The 20,942-nt window shown below is 35.1% G+C and overlaps 2 protein-coding genes and 1 long non-coding RNA gene across 3 annotated transcripts; 2 read left to right on the top strand and 1 right to left on the bottom strand.

Moving 5' to 3' along the window:
* Window positions 1-1,953: 1,953 nt before the first annotated feature.
* LOC130716765 (uncharacterized) lies at window positions 1,954-3,792 on the bottom strand. The gene is made up of 2 exons (XR_009012147.1): window positions 3,703-3,792; window positions 1,954-3,305 (listed from the first exon to the last, which is right to left on the bottom strand). It is a non-coding gene; the product is annotated as an uncharacterized LOC130716765 (long non-coding RNA).
* A 3,563-nt stretch (window positions 3,793-7,355) lies between these two features.
* On the top strand, window positions 7,356-8,989 carry LOC130717248 (ethylene-responsive transcription factor ERF071-like). Its single transcript, XM_057567412.1, has 2 exons — window positions 7,356-7,836; window positions 7,926-8,989. The coding sequence occupies exons 1-2, from the start codon at window positions 7,653-7,655 to the stop codon at window positions 8,693-8,695; spliced, it is 954 nt and encodes a 317-aa protein (XP_057423395.1). The 5' UTR covers window positions 7,356-7,652; the 3' UTR covers window positions 8,696-8,989.
* A 5,229-nt stretch (window positions 8,990-14,218) lies between these two features.
* LOC130716950 (60S ribosomal protein L19-1) lies at window positions 14,219-16,255 on the top strand. The gene is made up of 5 exons (XM_057567013.1): window positions 14,219-14,380; window positions 14,772-14,894; window positions 15,376-15,689; window positions 15,841-15,899; window positions 15,984-16,255. The coding sequence occupies exons 1-5, from the start codon at window positions 14,269-14,271 to the stop codon at window positions 16,006-16,008; spliced, it is 633 nt and encodes a 210-aa protein (XP_057422996.1). The 5' UTR covers window positions 14,219-14,268; the 3' UTR covers window positions 16,009-16,255.
* The last annotated feature ends 4,687 nt before the right edge of the window (window positions 16,256-20,942 follow it).

Below are 20,942 nucleotides of genomic sequence, written 5' to 3'. Positions count from 1 at the left end.
GCACCTACTCTTCTTCTCCTTCTACCACGGCTAAAAACAAACAGTCTACCTCCAACACCCTTTATACCACTTATCCTTCCTTGAAATATTTAGAGTTTAGACCATGAGCTATACCATCTCAGATCTCTACTACAAATTCAGACAAACTTTCTGTCTCCAATTCTAACTCTCCACAACCTGCAGAATTTGTCCAACTATCTCTGCTGTGCATTCATCAATATTATCCAGAGCACCCAACCAATCTGATCAATGTGAACATATCCCTACCCTATGTAATGACTATTTTAGTCATCTCACTAGTCGATGGGAGACTTCTCATCACGCCAAAAGCTGGATATCTGGAGCATGGAATATGCAAGAATAACCAGTTGCAGGTGATCCATATTAGCTTATTTTAAAAAGGAGATTGATGAGGCTGAAGGTGGAAGAAAGACAAAACGCACAATTTCAATTAATGGTGCAAAAAATCCAAAATACCCTTAAATATTCAAAGGAATGTTTTGATCTGGGGGCAAATTGGGGTTTTTCGCACCCAATCTTTGTGCCGCCATGCTCTACCACGATTGCAGTGCAATCGCGCGCTATTGACAACCCTGATTAGAGCTTATACTAAACATGTTTATTAGAGACCTTAGACTACCCGTATAAAAGTTATGAGAAGCTCCCACAACCATATCTAACAGGCATTTGCATGGCGCCTGCTATTGGATCGCATCCAGACGAGGGACAATTTGCGGAGGCGCGAAGTGGCTCTATGTCTTGAAGACTCCTCTTGTATGTTTTGTCTTGAGGCTAAGGAAAGTGGAAACCATCTTTTATTTTCTTGCTCTTTTTCTTTGGATGTGTGGCGTGAGGTTTACAGCTGGTTTTGTGTCTTAATTGCTCTGTCATCATCTACAAATGTGCATTTCAATCAATTTCCCTCACTTGGCAGAAAATCTCGGAGATTGGGTGAAGTGGTGGCGTGGATGGCTGCTGTTTGCTCTTTATGGTTACTGAGGAATGCTACCATATTTAGAGATGGAGAACGGGATAAGGATCATATTGTGGATTTCATTCAGACACACTCCTGGCACTGGATTAAAGCAAAGGCAGTAGGTTTTCGAAACTCTTTGTTTGAATGGAAGAAAAATCTAGTGGCTTGCTGGGTGGGGAGTTTGAGCTAGTGAAGTCTTGCATCTTATAGGGCTTGGTCATGTTTGGTGGTTTTTTTTGTCTTGGCCTCATTTGTTGGTTGTGTTTTAGCGAGTGGTCATTGACTTTGTCATTTACATGTCTTTGAACTAATAGATTTGTTTTCTTTTCTTCATTTCTTGTATTTGAGTTTGGCACGTGCTAAGGTTGAATAAAATTCATTGGCTTATAAAAAAATGGAGGATTGTGATTGGACGTAAAATTGGGTCAAGTAAGTTATGTGACATCACTTATCAAAAGTGAAAAAATTTAAAGAGAAATTTTAATTCGACTCTACAAATTATTTGAACTTGAAGCATATTTTTAAGCTTTAACGGATGTCACTGTCCATTTTTTGGTACAAGGCTGCTAAAAGAAAAGCAAAAACGACTACAACACTAGAGCCTCAAGAAAGGGGTTTCGCGGTAGTCTTCCGCCATTTAAGAAACAGTTGCATGTTTCTTCCAATAAACATTTTTCACAAAATCTAAACTTATACTTTGTTACTAGTAAGGTACCCGTGCCGTTGCACGGGTCTGCACGACGATCACTGTGATTTTAACCAACAATAATTATTGATATACATAAATTTATTTATTTGTAAAAATATTTATTTGTAAAAGATAAGTAAATTTTACGTTCAAATATGTATTTCTAATGATATTCTTGAATATAAGCGAGCATAATAAATTAGAATAGTTTAACTAACAATCATTGCTTCTAAAGCAAAAGCATGCTATTCAGCCTTACTACTATAAATATTGCGTGAAACAAAAGTGATTGAATCACAACACCCATGAGGTCAGTTATCCAAATTTGATGACAGAATACATTATAACCTTACAAACAGTTATATCCATGTAAACTAAAAATCCAGGCAAACATGTGTGAAAGAACAAATAATTGTAATTTTGATTTAGATTTGATAAATCCAAACACCATATGCATACGGTGGCCACTTGAATCGTTGAGAAGAACCTTTCTTGAATCGAGTAGTGACGACACAAAGGTTGAACCTTGGCAGATGATTGGAGCATCCACAGCCCCTACAATAACCAAAGAAATATTAAACTAAGGTAAAAACAATATCAAGAAAGCAGGTGATAATTAAGGGATAACATTGAACAATGTTAGAACATAAATCTCCCAAGTCAAGTGATACTTGTAAAGTAGAATTGATGCTAGCAACCATGAATTGATTAAGCAACAACAAAAGAAATGCTTTTATGGTTTAATGAGTTAGTACTTAGTACACTTCTAGTATAAGAAGATCAAAAGAAAGAGTAGAAGATTTGAAGTGATATAAAGTAATGAGTGAAATAGTAAATAACTCACAATATTTTGAATTTCACATGATTTGTTGTGACTTTGTAGAATCAAGAGCTAAAACTTGTATTTCCATTGCAAGCTAAATACATAAGATAAATTATTTAAGTCAGAAGGAGTAGCTTTAAACTTAATGTCAGCTCATATTTATAAACTTTTTAGCAATAATATTTTACTGATTAGTCCAAATTACAAAGCATTTGCTGTAATGAGACCAAAGTACAAACCAAATCTCCAAAAAGTAACACTTCAGCAAGTTGTAAATTTGGACAACAAAACATGGTGCATCGGCCCTGCAAATAATATGAAATGTGGTTATTAATTTGCCATTCAATATTAATATGCTAGTTTATAATGGGTTTAGAATCACTTACATGATGAGGAAGTTGAGAACTCCCAGATGAGAAAAAAACTTCTTCCACAATATGTAAACATACCAAAAAGCCTATATCATATTCAAATATGAATATTAATAATAGGGAAAGTGCAACTTGTATAATGTTGCTTTGGAAAGTTCAAACAAACTTAATGAGCTCTAGCTCCATGAGAGAAAATTTTAGTAATAAAGTTTCTTAAAGACTCTCTTAGTAGGAACATAAAAATCTCATAGTCAATAAGTGTAGTATTTCAAAATGAACATGAAGCCTCAGTTAAGGAAACTACCTTTTGATCCATAAATATCATTTCCATAGCATTCACTTTCGATGACTTCTCAACAACCCAAAGATTAGTTATTCTTACTCCCAATTTCCATGTTTCTTTTGAATCATCAACTTCAGCAATCAAGCTAGTCTTACGTGCCATACCTTGCAGGGAGAATGACAACACAAATAAGGCTTCTAAATCTAAAACCAAATAAAAGAATAATATTTTTTGGAAATCATATTTGGCTTCAAATCTTCACAATCTTCAAAATCTGACTCAAAAGTGTGCACAATGTTTTGTGAAGGGAATTTTTTTTTAAAATATAAGAAGTGAAATGGTGAACAATGTGCACAGCTCAAAAGTGTAAAGCAAAGCAAAGTCAAATCTTTAGAGAGTAGAAAAAGGGGGAAACATATTGAAGGAAACCTAGTAAAATGAAAGAAAATCAACATATTAAAAAAATATGTCTGACTTAAAATCTTGGAATCAAGGCAAAGATTTTATAGGCTACAAACAGGAGCACCAACATCCCAGGAAAATAACCAAAACAACACTAACCTTGCAGAGGGAAAAGGAGTTTGTCGAAGGAGCTTCACCGAACCCAAACAAAGCTCCAATCAGCAGCAGGAGTATGCTTGTAGAGGGAACCAAAAAGAACAAATGCATTCACCGGTTCTTTAAAGGAGAGAAGTGAATAGATTGTGAAAAAGGTGAAATATGTAAATAAGAGGAGATATGATGAAATGGCAAAATCCAGAGTAAAAAGTGAGAGAGAAATCTGGAATAGATAAGATTTTTCCTATATTTTTATTATTTCTTTTTCTAAAGTGCAGAGTACATCAAATTGGTTTGAATTGAAAATAAAGAGAAACTGTGAAATGAAAAGCAACATGAATAAGACAAAAAAATAAGAGAGGGAAGAGAACTTAAAATAATCTAAAAAAAGGAGAGCATGACACGTCACCAGTTAGGGTATTCTTTTCTTAAAGTATATTGATTTACCAAAGCTTAACTTACTAACCATTAAACCAAAAAAAAAAAGAATGCAATGGCAACCTTTCTACTAATTGAAAGTCAAAAGGCTAGCTATGTCATCTTTATTGTGAGACTGCCAACATGTTCTTACTTAAATACTAATAATGAAATATTCAATGAGTCAATGACACGAGAATTATATACTGGCTAGCTAGCTAGTACAATGCTTACGTTGCGACTCGATGCAATACTAATATTACCAAAGGAAATAAAAGATAATATAATTCCCTCTTAATATATTGATTAGCAACCCTTATCCCCTTCCAAAAAAATTTAAAAGAAATAGATTCGTCACCTTTCTCATTCAAAATCAAAAGGCTGCTTGTTCTCTTCTTCGTCGTAGGGCTAGCTACAGCGTGTCGGTTTTGCCCACGAGTTGGCCATACGATGTGCTTGACGTTTCTCATCACATCTATATAGTAACATGCTTTTGCTACATAATTAAAAATAACGGTGAGTCAAATCATCACAAGGAATAATAAATTTTCTTGACTTTTGAAATTGCTTATCGCAATTTATTTAACAGGTTATCACAATACAATATTGGTAACCAAGTGGGTTGGTGTAGTGGTTCAGCACTTCATTTTTTAAGTAAGTGGTTGGGGGTTTAAATTCCAACTCTTGCGAATAGAGAAAATTTCTTGGTCAACCCCCTACCGCTTAGTGCGCTGACCGTGGAGCGAGAGACTAGTCTCACGGCTGTCGGCTGTGGAGATACCTTGATCAAGACAAAGAAAAAATAATACAATATTGGTTTCATTGTAATTTTATATATCCAAAATGCACATAAACATTTATTATTGAGCATAGCATCATCATTAAATGAGCATGAGCTAATTCAGTAGTAACAATTGTTCTCGACCATTATCATCATCAATGAAATTCCTCTTTTATAATTTGAAGAAATTGTACTAACCTTCTTTAAAAAAAAATTTACATTATTGAAAAGATAAATTGCACCCTTCAGAGATTGAACCCTAAATCTCTCTCACCTAACTCATATATCATTTAACTCTTATCATTTAAGCTATCATTCGGGGACCTAAAAGTTATTATGGTAACATTGATATTTTTTTATTATTTAATAAAACACTAACTTCCCTTATTTCATTGGAAATATTGCACTAACCTCTATTGAGGTTTATTATTATTGCACTAGCCTCCCTTTTAAACTTTATCATTATAACTCTTAACACTAGGCATGGCAGTGGGTCCCGAACCCGCAGGCACCTGACTCGGCACACCCCGATTTGATGGGTGAAACCAGCGTTGACTGGGTTCGGGTTTCACCCGATTCTAGAACCTCTGTTCAGGTTCGAGTTCGGGTTTGGTTAAAAACTCGCACTCAAACCCTACTCGAAACCTTATTATATGCCTATATTTACATAAATACCTTAATATATATATATATATATATATATATATAAAAGTTTGAAAATGTATTAAGTTTTAAGTCCAAGCTTCAATCTTGTCTTCTTCCTTTTTTTCCTTTCAATCCCAATTTTAATGTAATTGAGGTGTTTGTGAACCATGAATTGTGTTGATATTTGCTATTGGACATTAGTTATCTAATTTTAACTGTCAAAAACTTTGTTATAAATGTGGTTTAATGTAATGTTGCACATGTTCTCAACGAATTTCACGTTCGGGTGTGGAAACCCGAAACCCTTTGAGTGCGGGTGTGGGTATTGTCTTGCATCCAAAGTGGGTTTGGGTTTGCTATTTTGGGTTCGGGTTTGAGAATGGTGAAACTCGCACAGACCCTACCAGATGCCATGCCTACTTAACACCCCTTTATTATTTAAAATGATATATGAGGGAGGGAAGGTCAATGCATTTTATAAATTAAAGGAGAGGTTAGTGTAATAATGTTAAATCTCAGATTATGTGAGTGCAATTTTCCCTTATAATTTAAAAATATTTTTAGGTTAATTGTGTTCTTGTTCTCATATAATAGTGAATTATTGATTTAATCTATTTTTATTAATTTTATCCTTTTAAAATACCGAATTATTGATTTTACTCGATACTAAAATATTTTAGAGCAATTTTTATACAATAATAACATTTTTAAACCATTACAAAATGTGCCACTAAAACATATCACAAAACGAAAATTCATCATCTGTCTCCATTCTCTGTCTCCCTCTCTGTCTTGCAAATCAAATTTAGACACGTCAATTAAATGACCACGTCACTATTTAACACAGTCTATCTTCATTTTTTTTTTGTCAACAAAAAAACGGTGGCACAATCAAATCACTGTGAATGAGTAAGCGGTGGCACAAGGCCGAGAGCCTCTGAGAATTCTATTCATCTGTTAAGTCTTTGCTGTGTCTCTCATGTAAAAGAATTCAACGAAGATCTGCTTCTTTTTCCATAGTGTATCTCTTAGCTCCTTCATTGGACCTATAAATTAAATCACCAGAAGAGAAAATATAGAGAGTGAGAGAGAGAGAAGAATGAGATAGAGAAAATTTATTTTAGAATCAAACACATATAAGAAATTGGCCGCAGCAAAAGAAACACGCTGCTTTCAGATCTCACATAGGTGAAAGAGGAGGATAATTGGGGGTTTAATTTACAGAAAGGTTCAAAAATCATCCAAGTTAAAAACGATGAGGGTCCCTTGGTTGTCAGCGCCCAGGAGGGTGGCGTTGGGGGTGGGGACGACGTAGTGAGCCCAGACGACGCGACCAGCGATGAGGCCATCAAGCGACGGTTGCACGGCGGTGTTGTGATATAACTGAGGGTGGCTACTGACTAAGTGAATATCTCAGACGTTAGGGAAACGTTAGTATTAGAAGCTTATGTGTAATGTTAAGCTACGTGTCAAATTTTAATTGATGGGACAGGGAGCAAGACAGGCTTCAGAGACAGAAGACCTGTACTCATCACAAAACACATTTTTCTTTTGGTTGTGCACCAAAAAGAATGGTTCAACCATACTCTTTTTTTTATTGACAAATATTAGTTATTTGTAAATTAATACAAATTATCTCTCTTCAGTTTTGAACCATGACCCTTCACCTATCGTTACTCTTAGCTCAATAACGTTATCTACTCATAATTCAACCATACCATACTCTAGACTCTAGAGTCTAGACAGCTGCTTGCCAGCCAAGCAAGCTACAACATGGTGAGCAAAGTAAAAGAAAACAAAATCGAATTGTCATAACTTATAGGGTAGGTGATGTGTACCAGGAAGGTTCCTGAGTCTCTATCCATGCACTAGTTCCCTCCCACATTTTCCAACTACATAAACCCTCTGGCCTCCAATTTTATTCTTCACGTCCTGTCAATCTCACACTCACACAAACACAAACACAAACACAAACAAAAACTCTCCCACAGAAATCTTCACAAACTTTTCATCATACTTGTCTAAACCTATTCCTACTAAACCTTTGATTTCCTTCTCTTCCCTCAATCACCCACCACCTACAACCTGAGTTAAGTAACCAACAACCACCATGTGTGGCGGTGCTATCATCGCTGACTTCATCCCCCGCCGTGGAGGCCGCCGCCTCACCGCCTCCGAGCTCTGGCCAAACTCATTCGGCAAGCAAAATGACTCACAAATCGAAAAACCTCCCATTGCTCATCAACAACAACAACAACAACCATCCACCTTCAAAAGATCTCAACCTCACATAGGTCAGTGTACTCATTTCCTCACTCATTTTCCACCATTTTTGTTTTGTTTTCTGTTTCTGAATGAGATTTTCATTTTCTACTATTCACAGCTGAGAAACCAATGAAAAGACAGAGGAAAAACCTCTACAGAGGAATCCGGCAACGTCCATGGGGAAAATGGGCTGCAGAAATTCGTGATCCGAGAAAAGGGGTTCGTGTTTGGCTCGGCACATTCAACACCGCTGAAGAAGCTGCTAGAGCCTACGATCGAGAAGCTCGGAAAATCCGTGGCAAGAAAGCTAAGGTGAATTTCCCCAACGAAGACGATGATGGCTACTCTGTTCAAACTCGTCGTTTCAACCCACCGGTTCCACTCCGACCCAATATCCCTCCCCTGTTTCAACAACAGTACCGTCACGATCAGAATCATAACCATAAGAATCTGAACTTTGAGTTTGGTTATGATCTGAACCAAACAGGGTCTTTTCCTCCCCACGTGGGTGGAATCAGCACTGACTCTGTTCTGGTATCTGTTGATGAAAATTCAGGGTCAGGGTCTGGATTAGGATCCGGAACAGGCTCAGAGGGTGGTGGTTACTCACCAATGGAGTTCATGGGCTCTGAGCAGATCGGGAACGGTTACTTTGGCGGTGGTTTGAAGGAGAAGGAAAAGGAGAAAGAAACAGAGCAGAAAACAGAGGTGGTTGAAGAAGCTGAAGCGGCGGCGAAGAACGAAGTGCAGGAGCTGTCGGATGAGCTGATGGCGTACGAGAATTACATGAAATTCTACCAGATTCCGTACTATGATGGACAATCGGTGGCAGAGAATAATAGTGTTCAGGAAAGTGAGGTAGGGGATCTTTGGAGCTTCGATGAGTGAGAATTTTCAAGGATTTTCTCTTCATCCTCACCATGACATGACTTGCTTCTGAGCATTTTTTTCACTGCATTTTTTACCTTATGGATTGAATTGTAAATAGGGTACTTGGTTATAATTGTTGCTATGAGCTTCGACTCTCTTGTTTATTTGCTTTTAGAACTTAGGATCATCATCTAGTTTCTTTGAATTGCAATTTCCTTTTTGGTGCTATGTTGAATTGTAATTTTAATTTTGCAGGATGAAGTTAACAATTTCGAATTCCAATAATTTATGAATTTTAATTTTGCAGGGTCTTATGGTGAATTTTATTGATTTAGCTTTAATAATTTTCGATACTTACCCCGAGGGGACGAGCTCACAATGAGCTGAAATCACGTTCATTTTCCTTAATTTTTAGGGTTGCTTATCCTTGTTTATTGAGGTTTTTTATCGTGTATTCAAATATACGTTAAATTATGTCATTTCTAATTTGCAGAATACAGCAAGAGTGGTGGCGGTGGCTACTTTTATTTTAGTATTGGATCTAGGATTTCCTTAATTTATAATTTGACCAAATTTTTACTTGATGAAATTCTATGTAGCAAGCCTAAGAATTTTCTTATTTTCAATTTGACTAAATTTTTACTTGATGAAATTCATGTAGCAAAGCCTCAAACCAGTTGTTGCAAATGTCAAAAATCAAATTAGGGTTTAGATGAAATAATGTAACCCTTTGTGTAGTTGTTAAGGAAGTTATTCATAAGATGATGAAACGGGGTCAAGGACGTTATTATTAATTTAAAAAGTTAAATATTGTTTTTTTGAGAATATGTTGGTATATTAAAGTGGATAACGAAGTAGTTCTTGGGATGATTGAATGCATGATGGTGATGGGTGGCCGGAAGCGTAATGGGAAGTGTGAGAAGAAACCAGTGTACTGCGCAGCTGGTTTTGGCTCTGGTTTTCAAGTATGAAGCACGTTTTGTGTTCAATTCTAGAAGATGAGCAAAACAACCGACGCGGCACACAGTGGGCGCATATGGATTTTGAGTTGAACAAACTTTGTACTCATGCTTGCTTAGTTGTAGTACTACTGTGATATCGGTGTTTTACGCGGTGGGATTGGAATGTATCCTAGTACATAACGTCAAAACCCGTGATTGTTTTAGGACAAGAGTAATGATCTATATTTTATACCACCTAACGAGTGTCACTTGGTCGGACCGTCTTGCAGTGGTAAAAAATAATTGTTTTGATAAATTTGATTGACTCAAATAAACAATAGATTATATAGACATGTATACATATTATAACATGTTGTAATTTAATAGTAATTTAATAGTGTAAAAAGAAGGGTTAAGCGTTATATTGGTCTCTGTCTTTGTCTCGCCGTCTGATCTAAGTCCCTCGCCGGAAAATTTATTGCATTTGGTCCTCATCTTTGAAATATTTTTGGGGCAGATCCTCGCCGGAGGGCGGAGCTCCAACGAGTGCTTAAATGGCATGATGACTGTGTTAATAATGCCTACGTGGAATTAAATAAAAAATAAAAAAATATAACACATCAGAAAAATTAATTTGATTAAGAAAATTAAATTAACAATTCCCTTAATCTGAAAATAATCTCCCTAATCAAAATAAACCCAAAAATCAAAATCAACTCCCAAAATCCCTAAATCTGAACCAACCATCCAGCTTCTTCCTCATCACCTCCTCCTTCGACTTCAGCTTCTTCCTCATCACCACCAACCACTAGCCAATGCCCACCCCTACCAAAACCCCAACGGCCCAACCCCCTGCAACCGGAACTCGAAGGAAGATCTGGATCTGAGTGCGACGGAGGATGAAGGAAGAAAATGAGAGCGAGATAGCACGGGTTTTAGAGTGCGACGGCTGGGTGCGACTGAGGACGATTCCTTCGCCATCTTCAACGCAAACCCTAACCTTGTTTTAGATCTCGGTGAGGTGGGTGGGGGTTATGAGTATTAGGTTCAAATATGGGCACTGCAAAGCAGAACAAATGCCATGATTGTTGTTGTTGCTGCTGATTCTGTCTGAAGTCTATTCCCCCTTAACATCTTGTCTGGCGATGGAGAATATTGAGTGGATTTCGAGTGCATGATGGATGATTTGGTGAAGGTTTTAGTAGCTTCCTAAGTTTTTGATCTTTGAGTATTTGTGGGTGTTTTGATTTGGCTTATTTTTGGGTGTTGGGGTTGAGGGGGTGCAGGTGAGGGTGAGGTTTGGGGGTAGGGTGAGGTTGCAGCATCCTACTGAGTGCCAGAGGAGGTGGTATCAGACCATTCAGAATTTGTGATTACAGAAACCGAATCACCTTCTTCATCATTACTGTCCTCCAGAAGCTATTTTTTCCAATTCCTGTAGTCGGTGGTGGTCCATTACCTTCTTCTCCGGTTCATGGGTGATGGTGGTGGTTGCTTTGTTGAGAACCTGTGAGAAATTGGAAATCTGATACAGGAAATTTGGGTTTGAGGGATTTAAATTGGTGATTGGAAATGAGGATTGTTGTTGTTGAGCGGAGTTTGGGTGAAGGTTGTTAAGCAACAGCATGGTGGAGAAGAGTTGGAGAATTCTGGTGGTGAAGTTGAGAAATTGATTGGGGAAAAAGGGAAAATTGGAGAACCATGGTGGAAATTTATGGGTTTCATAGAACGAAGTAGAAGATTGTAAAGAACAAGGTTTTGAATAAGATTTTGATTCTGGGTTTGAAACTCAGCGATGGGGTAAATTGGGATAAGTTTGGGGGGATTTAATTTAGTTGATTAGATTAGGGTTATAATAAGAAAATTTAATTTAATATTATGATGTGTTATTTATTTTTTATTTTTTTTAATTCCACGTAGGCATTATTAACACAGTCATCATGCCATTTAAGCACTCGCCGGAGCTCCGCCCTCCGGCGAGGATCTGCCCTAAAAATATTTCAAAGATGAGGACCAAATGCAATAAATTTTCCGGCGATGGACTTAGATCAGACGGCGAGACAAAGACAGGGACCAATATAACGCTTAACCCTAAAAAGAATTATGCACCTGGAAGTATTGAGGAACTCATGATTTTGGTTCACCTCTTAATTCGACGGAATAAGGGTGAAACTGCTCTCTATCGGATGGTAGTCCAGGTAAACTGTCTAATATGAAAACAATTTATATATCATCGGATGAGACCAGAGTCTTCTCACTAAGCATGGTTAACTGGTTCAACCCATCATAGTCTAGTTAATAATAAAAGTCTAACTTATCATCCATCATAATACATGTAAAATAATTAAATTAATAATTCACATAAGAAAGCAAGAAAACTAAGGCACTCCTACAAAGTCCTTAAGCAATGAAGTCTCTAACTTCGGATGAGGATTTTCATGAACATAATTGTGACACTCGGGGCCTACGAGGGCGGGGAGTAATCGTCGGTGCAGTGAGACACTGACAAGGAGCGGTTCTTGGCAGGCTTCTAGGCGGAGGGACACATGAATGAGCCGATCTCGCTCCCGAACAAGAGGTATTCTGAAATTGTATATGTATGAGACTATGCAGTTGAGGAGTGCATAAAAGATTTGATTGGTACTACTCATAACAACAAGATGCATCTTCTTTTCGGGAGCCCAACTCATAAAAACTTCAAGGTTAAGTGTGCTTGCCTTGCAACAATATTATGATGGGTGACCTCCTGGGAAGTTTTCCCAAGAAGTGCGCGAGTGAGGACAAAGTACACCGAAAAAACTCGTGTTGTTTATGTGACTGTGAGGTCAGTCGCCGAATCGGGATGTTACAATAATACATATTAACAACCAAACAAAATATATTATAATTAATTGATAATGTTAATCCACATAACAAAAGAGAATTATAAATAAATATAACACTCATAGGTTGAAAGTTTGATTCCTAGGATCTGCACTCTATGACTCTTTAAACACCTAGCTTAGAGTGTGATTTTTTGGACGGTGCTATGAAAAATGATTTACTAGGAGAGACCTATCATTTAATGTGGTCTTTGATGAGTTTCGAGACGATTAGCTCATACTGTCAACTGTGGGATATCATGAACAAACTATTTATCATCCTACAAATTCTCCTGTGAAACAAAAGGAGACATCAGGACACGAGAGGCTGGAAGCTCTGATCCGGTGGTTGTGCGCTATGATATACTTTGAATCGCTCGCCAACAATATGATTTGATCTGGCTGGAACCTCTGATCTCATGCTATGGCCACCGTTAAGTGAAGGCTATGAACCTCTGATATGTGAGAGAAAGTTGAGAATGAGTGGAAAAGATAGAAAGGGAGAGTCTTTGAGGTGAGGAAGGCCGGAACAATGAAAAGAAGGCAAAAACAATGAGAAAAGAGGCGGAAAGGGTGGTGGCTGAGGCTGAAAGGGGCAACTGCAGAGAGGGAGAGTGAGGCACCGCCGCTCCTTTCCTAGGGTTTTTGTGTGTATTAGGATGAAGAGAATTAAAAGAAAAGGGAGGGTGAGCCACCGTCGCCCTTTTCCTACGATTTTTGTGTGTCTTAGGATGAAGAGAGTGAAAAGAAAAGGGAGAGTTAGATTTTAGGAAGATTGAAGATAGAGTTGGTGAATTATGACTTGATCAACAAGTCGTCCTTTTAAACGAGAGATAGACTTACGACTCGCTCAGCTGATTTCGAGACTGTTTAGGCTCAAAATGATCGGTTATGATGGTCGAGTTTTTTACCGTTGTTTTTAGTCTCAAAAAGTATATATTTTTTCAGCTATTTTGAACTTTTCCTCGCCTTTTTTTATGGGTAGATTGAGGCCATTTTTTTCAATTTTAAAGGATGTTTTGGCACCAAAATAAATTTAAAAAATGTTTATTTTTACACTATAGATAACACATACATTGTAATTTTTTCACACAATTTTTTTACTGATCAACATTGTAATGTCATCATTCTAAATTTTCATTGTGTTCCAGATCAATATTGTAATCCTATTATTCGAATGTACTAAATTAATATTGTAATCTTACTATTCTAATACTATATCAATATTGTCATCCTATTACTCTAATGTAAAATTTGTTGATGTAAAAATATCTATTTTGAAAAGAGTCGTTGTTAAACTATACGTTGTGAAAAGGGTCATTGTAAAAAATTTCGTTGTAGAAAAGAATCGTGGACTCGTGGTAAAAATTTGTCATCAATCATGAAGCAATTATATGAGACTGGAAAATATCAAATTATGATCTACACTGTTCAACACAACCTATAAATAGGTAGATTCCTTAAACATTTAATCCAGTGTATTCAAAACAATTGATGTTTATTGTTTCGATTTTTTATCTAATAGTTTGATGCATAAAGCAAAAGCTTATTTTGTTTTTGTTAAAAAGCAAAAGATGTTAATATATCAAAATGTTTTTTTGGGCTTTACAAGTAGGCCAGGCAGCCAAAGGCCCAGCAAGACAGTCAAATTATCTTGGGCTGCAAGCACACAAAAAAAAACACAGAAACAAAACCTAGGGTTTGTTGAGTGGGAGATATATAAGGTGCCGCCAAGTTCCAGTGAACGCGTATCGAACCGGAGGGAGTGAAGGTAAGGTAAGGGAGAACGATGGTGTCGTTGAAGCTTCAGAAGCGGCTCTCCGCCAGCGTTCTCAAGTGTGGTAGGGGCAAGGTCTGGCTTGACCCTAATGAGGTCAATGAAATCTCCATGGCCAATTCTCGTAAGCACTCAACACTCTCCCTCTCTCTATGTTCATTTTTACTGTTCAACATGTTTGCAACCGTTTGATTCATGAGCTCATAGTATTCGATAGATCATGAAATGTTTTTTCTAGCAAAAACATGTTTGTTTCATTTCTGGTTTCTAAGCTATGTTTAAGGTTTTTCATTAGATCGAGGATTGATGATTGTTTTTTGGGGTTGTGGTCTGATTTTGTATTATGCTGTAAATAATGATTGAATTTTCATCATTTCTGGGTTATTTGTGATATCTGAATTTGCTGTTGAATCATTTGATGATTTTTGCTCATACTGTGGTAGAAGGCTAGTCATGTTCACTTTATATGATTTTTTGCAATTGCACTGCTTAGCTTTGTGGATTTTGGTTTGCAGGCCAGAACATTAGGAAGTTAGTTAAGGATGGCTTCATTATCAGGAAGCCAACTAAGATTCACTCTCGCTCTCGAGCTAGGAGGATGAAGGAGGCTAAGAGGAAGGGACGTCACTCTGGATACGGTACTTGACTATTTTTTACCCTATAAGGATATTCGTATGAGATGAATATGCAGTTGTTTGATGTTTGCATAAACAACTCTTAGCTCCTAAGCTGATGCTTTTATGCTAGCTTTTTCTATTTTCACTACTCATCGAAGAATTTATGTCACTCTTCTAAGTCCACTTTTAATGGGAAAGTCCAGTGTAATTATTATGGAAGATAGTATAGGCTGCACAGGTTGTTAAGAAGTCAAAAATGTGTCCAGAAGAATATTGCTTATGTTGTCATGGCATGTATTGTGCTGTGGTTGTTGTGGGAAATGATGGTTTGATAGCTGTAACTTCAATGGGAATAGACAGTAGTCCACTGTAATACTGCTCAAGTTGTTATGGAGTCTAAAATGTTCACAAAATATTGCTTTATGGTCAGGGCATGTATTGTGATGTGGTTGTTGTGGGAGATGATGATATGATGACTATAATTTTTGCTTACATTTAATAGGTAAGCGCAAGGGTACCAGAGAGGCAAGGCTTCCCACCAAGATCCTTTGGATGCGGAGGATGCGTGTCCTCAGGCGTTTGCTTCGCAAGTACAGGGAGGCAAAGAAGATTGACAGGCACATGTACCATGATATGTACATGAAGGTGAAGGGTAATGTGTTTAAGAACAAGAGAGTCCTTATGGAGAGTATTCACAAGTCCAAGGCTGAGAAGGCAAGAGAAAAGACTTTATCTGACCAGTTTGAGGCTAAGAGAGCAAAGAACAAGGCTAGCAGGGAAAGGAAAAATGCTAGGAGAGAAGAGCGCCTTGCCCAAGTAAGTTTGGGGATGTTTTGAGAATATATACATGTTGATATAGTGGTTTTGTTGCATTTTCTTAATTGCACCTGGCAATTTACAACCCTAAGAAGAATTGTAACTTATGTCTGGATTGAGGAATTTGACCCTTCCTCTGTAAAATTTGTAGGGTCCTGGAGAGAAGGCTGCACCGGCTGCCCCAGCTGCAACAGCAGCCCAGCCAGCCCAGTGAGTAACATTTGGGTTTACTTTTCACATTTTTGTTTAAAATTTTCACTATGTTGTGGTCTAAATAAATATCTTTTTGTGCAGAGCAACTAAGAAATCCAAGAAGTAAGTCACATCCGGAGATTTGAAGGTGTAGAATCTTTTATGAGGCTGGCACCCTGAGTTACTGGGCTTATGTAGTTTTGACAAAGTTTTTGATTTAGACCGTGTTAGTTTAATTTTGAACTTTATGTTAAGTTGTACATGTACAACTTGTATGTTGGCAATTTGTTTTTGCTATACCTGGTAATTTTGCTATACCTGTTTTTGTGAAATACTTGCTATTTTTATTTCAGCTATGAAGTTTCTTGTCTAAATTCTGAATCATCCCTGCAAAACCCATAATAATTCCTCCATAAAATTTTACGAGATGCAAATGCCTAATGTGCAATATCCTGACAGTAATATATATTGAGTTTCTGGTGAGGTTTCATTAAGATGAGGGATTTCTCGCAGAACTTGTCTGCATGCTCACGAACACCCTTGTGAAGTTCTACTCTTGAAAGACTACTGCCACATCTAATTTTGTGTACTTTACTCTTGAAAGAGTACTGTCACATCTAAATATCTAATTCTTATATATTCCCCACTATTCATGGTCTCTTGCCTAAATTATCAACTGCTACCTACCCTTTGTGCTATCAGATTAACTGTTTTGTGCATATAGAAATTATCTGCCCTTGAAAATAGACCTAAAATTAATGGATTTCCTAACCTAAGTACACGAAGAGTCAAATTTTCATCTTTCAACGTATTATTGTCCAGGAGCACTAGTTTGGTGTTCTCCGTAGGAACAATTGCACCTTAAGGAGAATTAGAGATGATATGAAGCATACTCAAGCATGGGTTTTGGGTTTATCTAAAAAATAGAGTTTAGTTTCATCACAGCTGTTGGGTACTGGAATACTGGATCAAATGGATATATACATAGAGTAGATCATTGCAAATAACTTGATGTGTTATGTCCTAGATTTGGTGTGTTTATACACGCTATAATCTAGGCCTCTTTCACCTGATTGGTTGATTGGGGCATGATCAGACCTCTTTTTCCTCTATTAATTTCCTTTACTCTCACCCTTCAACACACTTTCACTAATCTAAAAACTTAAACTCAATTGTAAGATTTTTGAGCTCCAACGTCATAACAATGAGCTCCAAAAACTTCACTCTGATTGTAAAGATTGGGGTGGGGGGGGGGGGATTATCTCTGTTTGGGTATCTTTTCTTCTTCTACCTTCTCCCTCGTAGCACCTGACATCTTCTCCACTACCAGTCTACCACGGTACCACCCATTACTAGGGCTACCGACTGATGCTACCTATGGGATTCACTGATTCAGAGAGCAGAGTCTAGTAGCTGCAATTTTGCAAAAGAACTCTTAAAGAAGGCCTTGACGGTTTATGCTAACAAGAAAAATGGTAGCACACACTATAATGCTGGAGTTTCTCTACAAGCTATAAAAAGTGTTGGAGTTGGAATTTTACTATCATGTATGTTTATATATCCGATTATTTTACTTGTTGATTTTTTTTGGTTAAGCTTTACCAGTGGAACTTTCAATTCGGTTGTTTAATGTATGAGCAAACAAGCTTGATTTATAGTGTGTTTTTAGTGTTGTGTTGTAATGCCTTTGCTATTTATTTTGCCGTCAAAAGAATAGATTGATTAATGATGAGCCAAACGACACTTACAATTATCAAAAAAAATTTAATTAAATATGCAAATAAGGATAATAATTTTTTTTTTCATAGATTATTATGTTTACGTATTTTTCTTAATCATATCTTTATACATATGTAAAGGAGACTTGAACCATATCATTAAATACAATAGTAGAAATGAAGACCCTTATTTATCTCATTGAAAAAAAAAATTCAAACTCATGACTTTTCATTTTCCATATTACTTACTCACTATCCTACATGATAAAAAACCAAATTTGCCTATATAAAAAAATTAGGCACTCATAAAATGAAACTAGGTAATGCTTTTATATATGAACAAATATCAAGAATTAAAATTATTAATAAAATCTAAATTATTAATAAATAATTTAGAAAAAATAAATTTAAAATTAAAATTTTCGCAAAAAGGTATTTGTGTATTATATGAAAAAAAACTTATATTTTTTGATCTATTATATATTAGTGAAAATGACTTGAGAAGGAGGAAACTAATTACAAAAAAAGTGAATAAATTTAAATTTAAAACATAAAAATTTACGTTATTTATTTTTTTAAAAGAGCTATTAAAGCTACAATTTATTATAATTTTGAGAGATCGTTTGGCTATTCCTTAGTTTTCTTTTGTTGTTGTTAGTTTTCCGATGTAACAAAAAAAAACAATTTATTATAATTTAAAATTTAAAATAAATTTTCTTTTTGAGAAAAACACACAAATTATGTTATTACTATAACTTATTTGATAATATTAAAAATTTATTATTTCATATAAAACATTTCAAACTTACATAATTATTTTTCATATAAAAAAATAAATGAATTATTAAATTATTAAAACTAACTCAATGTTGTGTGGTATTCAACACATCTTTCAGGAAGGGAACGAAAAGGCCGATAAGCTTCCAAAGATGGTTGTAACAGGGCAGATTTTCTCTGGGTGTGTTTTGATAATTCTACTGCTGGTTGAAGGCTGTTTTGTGCTTGCCTTTACCCTCCTTGTGTTGCTGTTTAGTGCCTAGCTTTGTTGTTCTGCTACTCTTGTTGCTTTCTTTTCCTTTCTTTTTGTTATTGTTTTAACTTCTATTTCTTGTTCGTATGTATCCTTACTGTTTTTTTCTATCTTTTGTATTCCAGGCTTGGTGCTCTATTATTAATATATTGATTTGGTTTTTCCAAAAAAAAAAAAACTAATTCAATGCAAATTATTAAAATAAATTATTAAATTTGAGTATGTATTTTTTTACACAAAGAAAACTATAAATTGTCTCAAGATTTTTATAATACTTATAATTAAAAATTAGTTTTAATATTCCTTTAAAGTATAATAATTTTTATATAATGTTAAAAAATATTGTAAATAAACACGGGTATTATATCTAGTATTTAGTAAAAGACGAAACAAACAAATATATATATATATATATATATATATATATATATATATATATATATATATAACTTCCTAATTAATAACCACTCATACTTTGAATTCTAACAAACAAATTTTATGTGTCGAACAAAGTGATATGGTTGGCTGAAAATCAATTCTTACATTTCGTGAATATATTAAACGTAACAAATAGAAAAGCTCATTTCTATTTGAAAAGAATTTAATTTAATTTCACATTACAATCAACTCATTTTAGAAAGAATATAGCGGCTCAAATTACTTTAGTTATCAATTAATGATTTCAATAATAAAGAAATTCATTTATAACTTATATGAAACATTCTTTAATTCCATTCAAATGTACATTACAAATAACTTAATTTCATGTTTATTTTTTTATTACACAAAAATTTGTAGCTATTGTAACTCCATATACATTAAAAAAGCTGAAGTATAATTTAATTAGAAACTTATAATCATAATTAAACATAATAGTTATTTCAATTGAACCATGGTCTAATCGAAACTTTTACCATGATATATATGTTTTTAATTACTTTACGGTTTTTAAAAAGTTGTAACTACAAATGTTTAATATTACCAATATATAAATATAATGTAGCTTACCACTAAAAAAATCAGAAGCAAAGTTTTTTTGTTATCACCAATAGTTAATCTTTAAACTTTGAGTCATGGCCTCATTCCACACTTTTAGTTTATTGGTGATTTTCATGACAAGTTTTGCTTTGGTAGTCCAAACAGGGCTTTCAGCTGAAATCGACTATGCACCAGGGCCATTGTCATCCTACGTAAAGTACATAAAAAATTGTGCAGGAAAAATAAACCAGACGTGTGGTCATCAGATTTTCAATAGTGTTTTTTATGGTAATCAAACTGTTAGTGTTTCTTGCTGTTTAGATCTCGTGAATGACATGGGACCACGTTGCCATGAAGACTTGACCAATTTTCTTTTGATGTCACCAAAGATCATGACCAAAAGGATTCTTATTTCACAAAGAAGTAAGAAAGTTTTCACAGATTGTGTTGCACGTATTCCTGCATAAGCGTTATGTAACGAAAGAAATAGTAAACTCTATTGAAGAATATAATAAATGCAATTACATTATTTCATAAGATATAATATAAAATAGTAATTTTTTTTCGGTTCATTTTCATTTTTGTTTTAAAATTATGCTATCATTGGTTATGAATTATTGTTCCTAAAGGTTTGTTGGCGACTTGTAAAATCGTTGGAAAACCTTTTATCGACCCCATTACACCAGCCGAAATGTGGTTGCAGGTAAAATATACGACGACTATTTTAATTACCGTTAAAGAAGGTATTTATTGCCGAAAAAGGTGCTTTTACTTAGTAGTGAGTGGTGACATAGTTGATTACTATAATGCTCTTTTCCCAACAATTTTTCTTTTATATATATATATAAATAAATAAATAAAGGACACTTGAGTGTTTTACATTAAATACATCAAATAATTCCTACCTCTACATTAAAATACATTAAAGAATTTCATTTGCAATAAATATATTAAAACTTTTACTTGATTTAAAATATTTGAAATGCACTTTATAATTTATTGTACGTCTAAATAAATACATTTTTAAATTGTTAAAATTATTTCAATGCTAATTATTAAATTTGAATAGTATTAATTATTTACACAAAGAAAACTCTAATACTCACAATGAAATGTTTTAACACAATTATTTTTATTTTATTATAATTTATAAGTAAAAAATATTTAATATACATTTAATATTTTTATTTAAACTATAATAAATTTTATATAATGTTGATAAAATTGTAAAAACACCCGTGCGTTGCACAAGTTTTAAATCTAGTAAATAAGTAGACGTGACTTATAAATAGGGACAGATAAAGTATAAGGCGGGCATTAGGACAACTTTGGGTA

The sequence above is a fragment of the Lotus japonicus genome, chromosome 5, assembly GCF_012489685.1.
Source record: "Lotus japonicus ecotype B-129 chromosome 5, LjGifu_v1.2".
Lineage (NCBI taxonomy): Eukaryota > Viridiplantae > Streptophyta > Magnoliopsida > Fabales > Fabaceae > Lotus > Lotus japonicus.
Note: the sequence above shows the minus strand (reverse complement) of the source record. Positions and strands in the feature narration are given on the sequence as shown.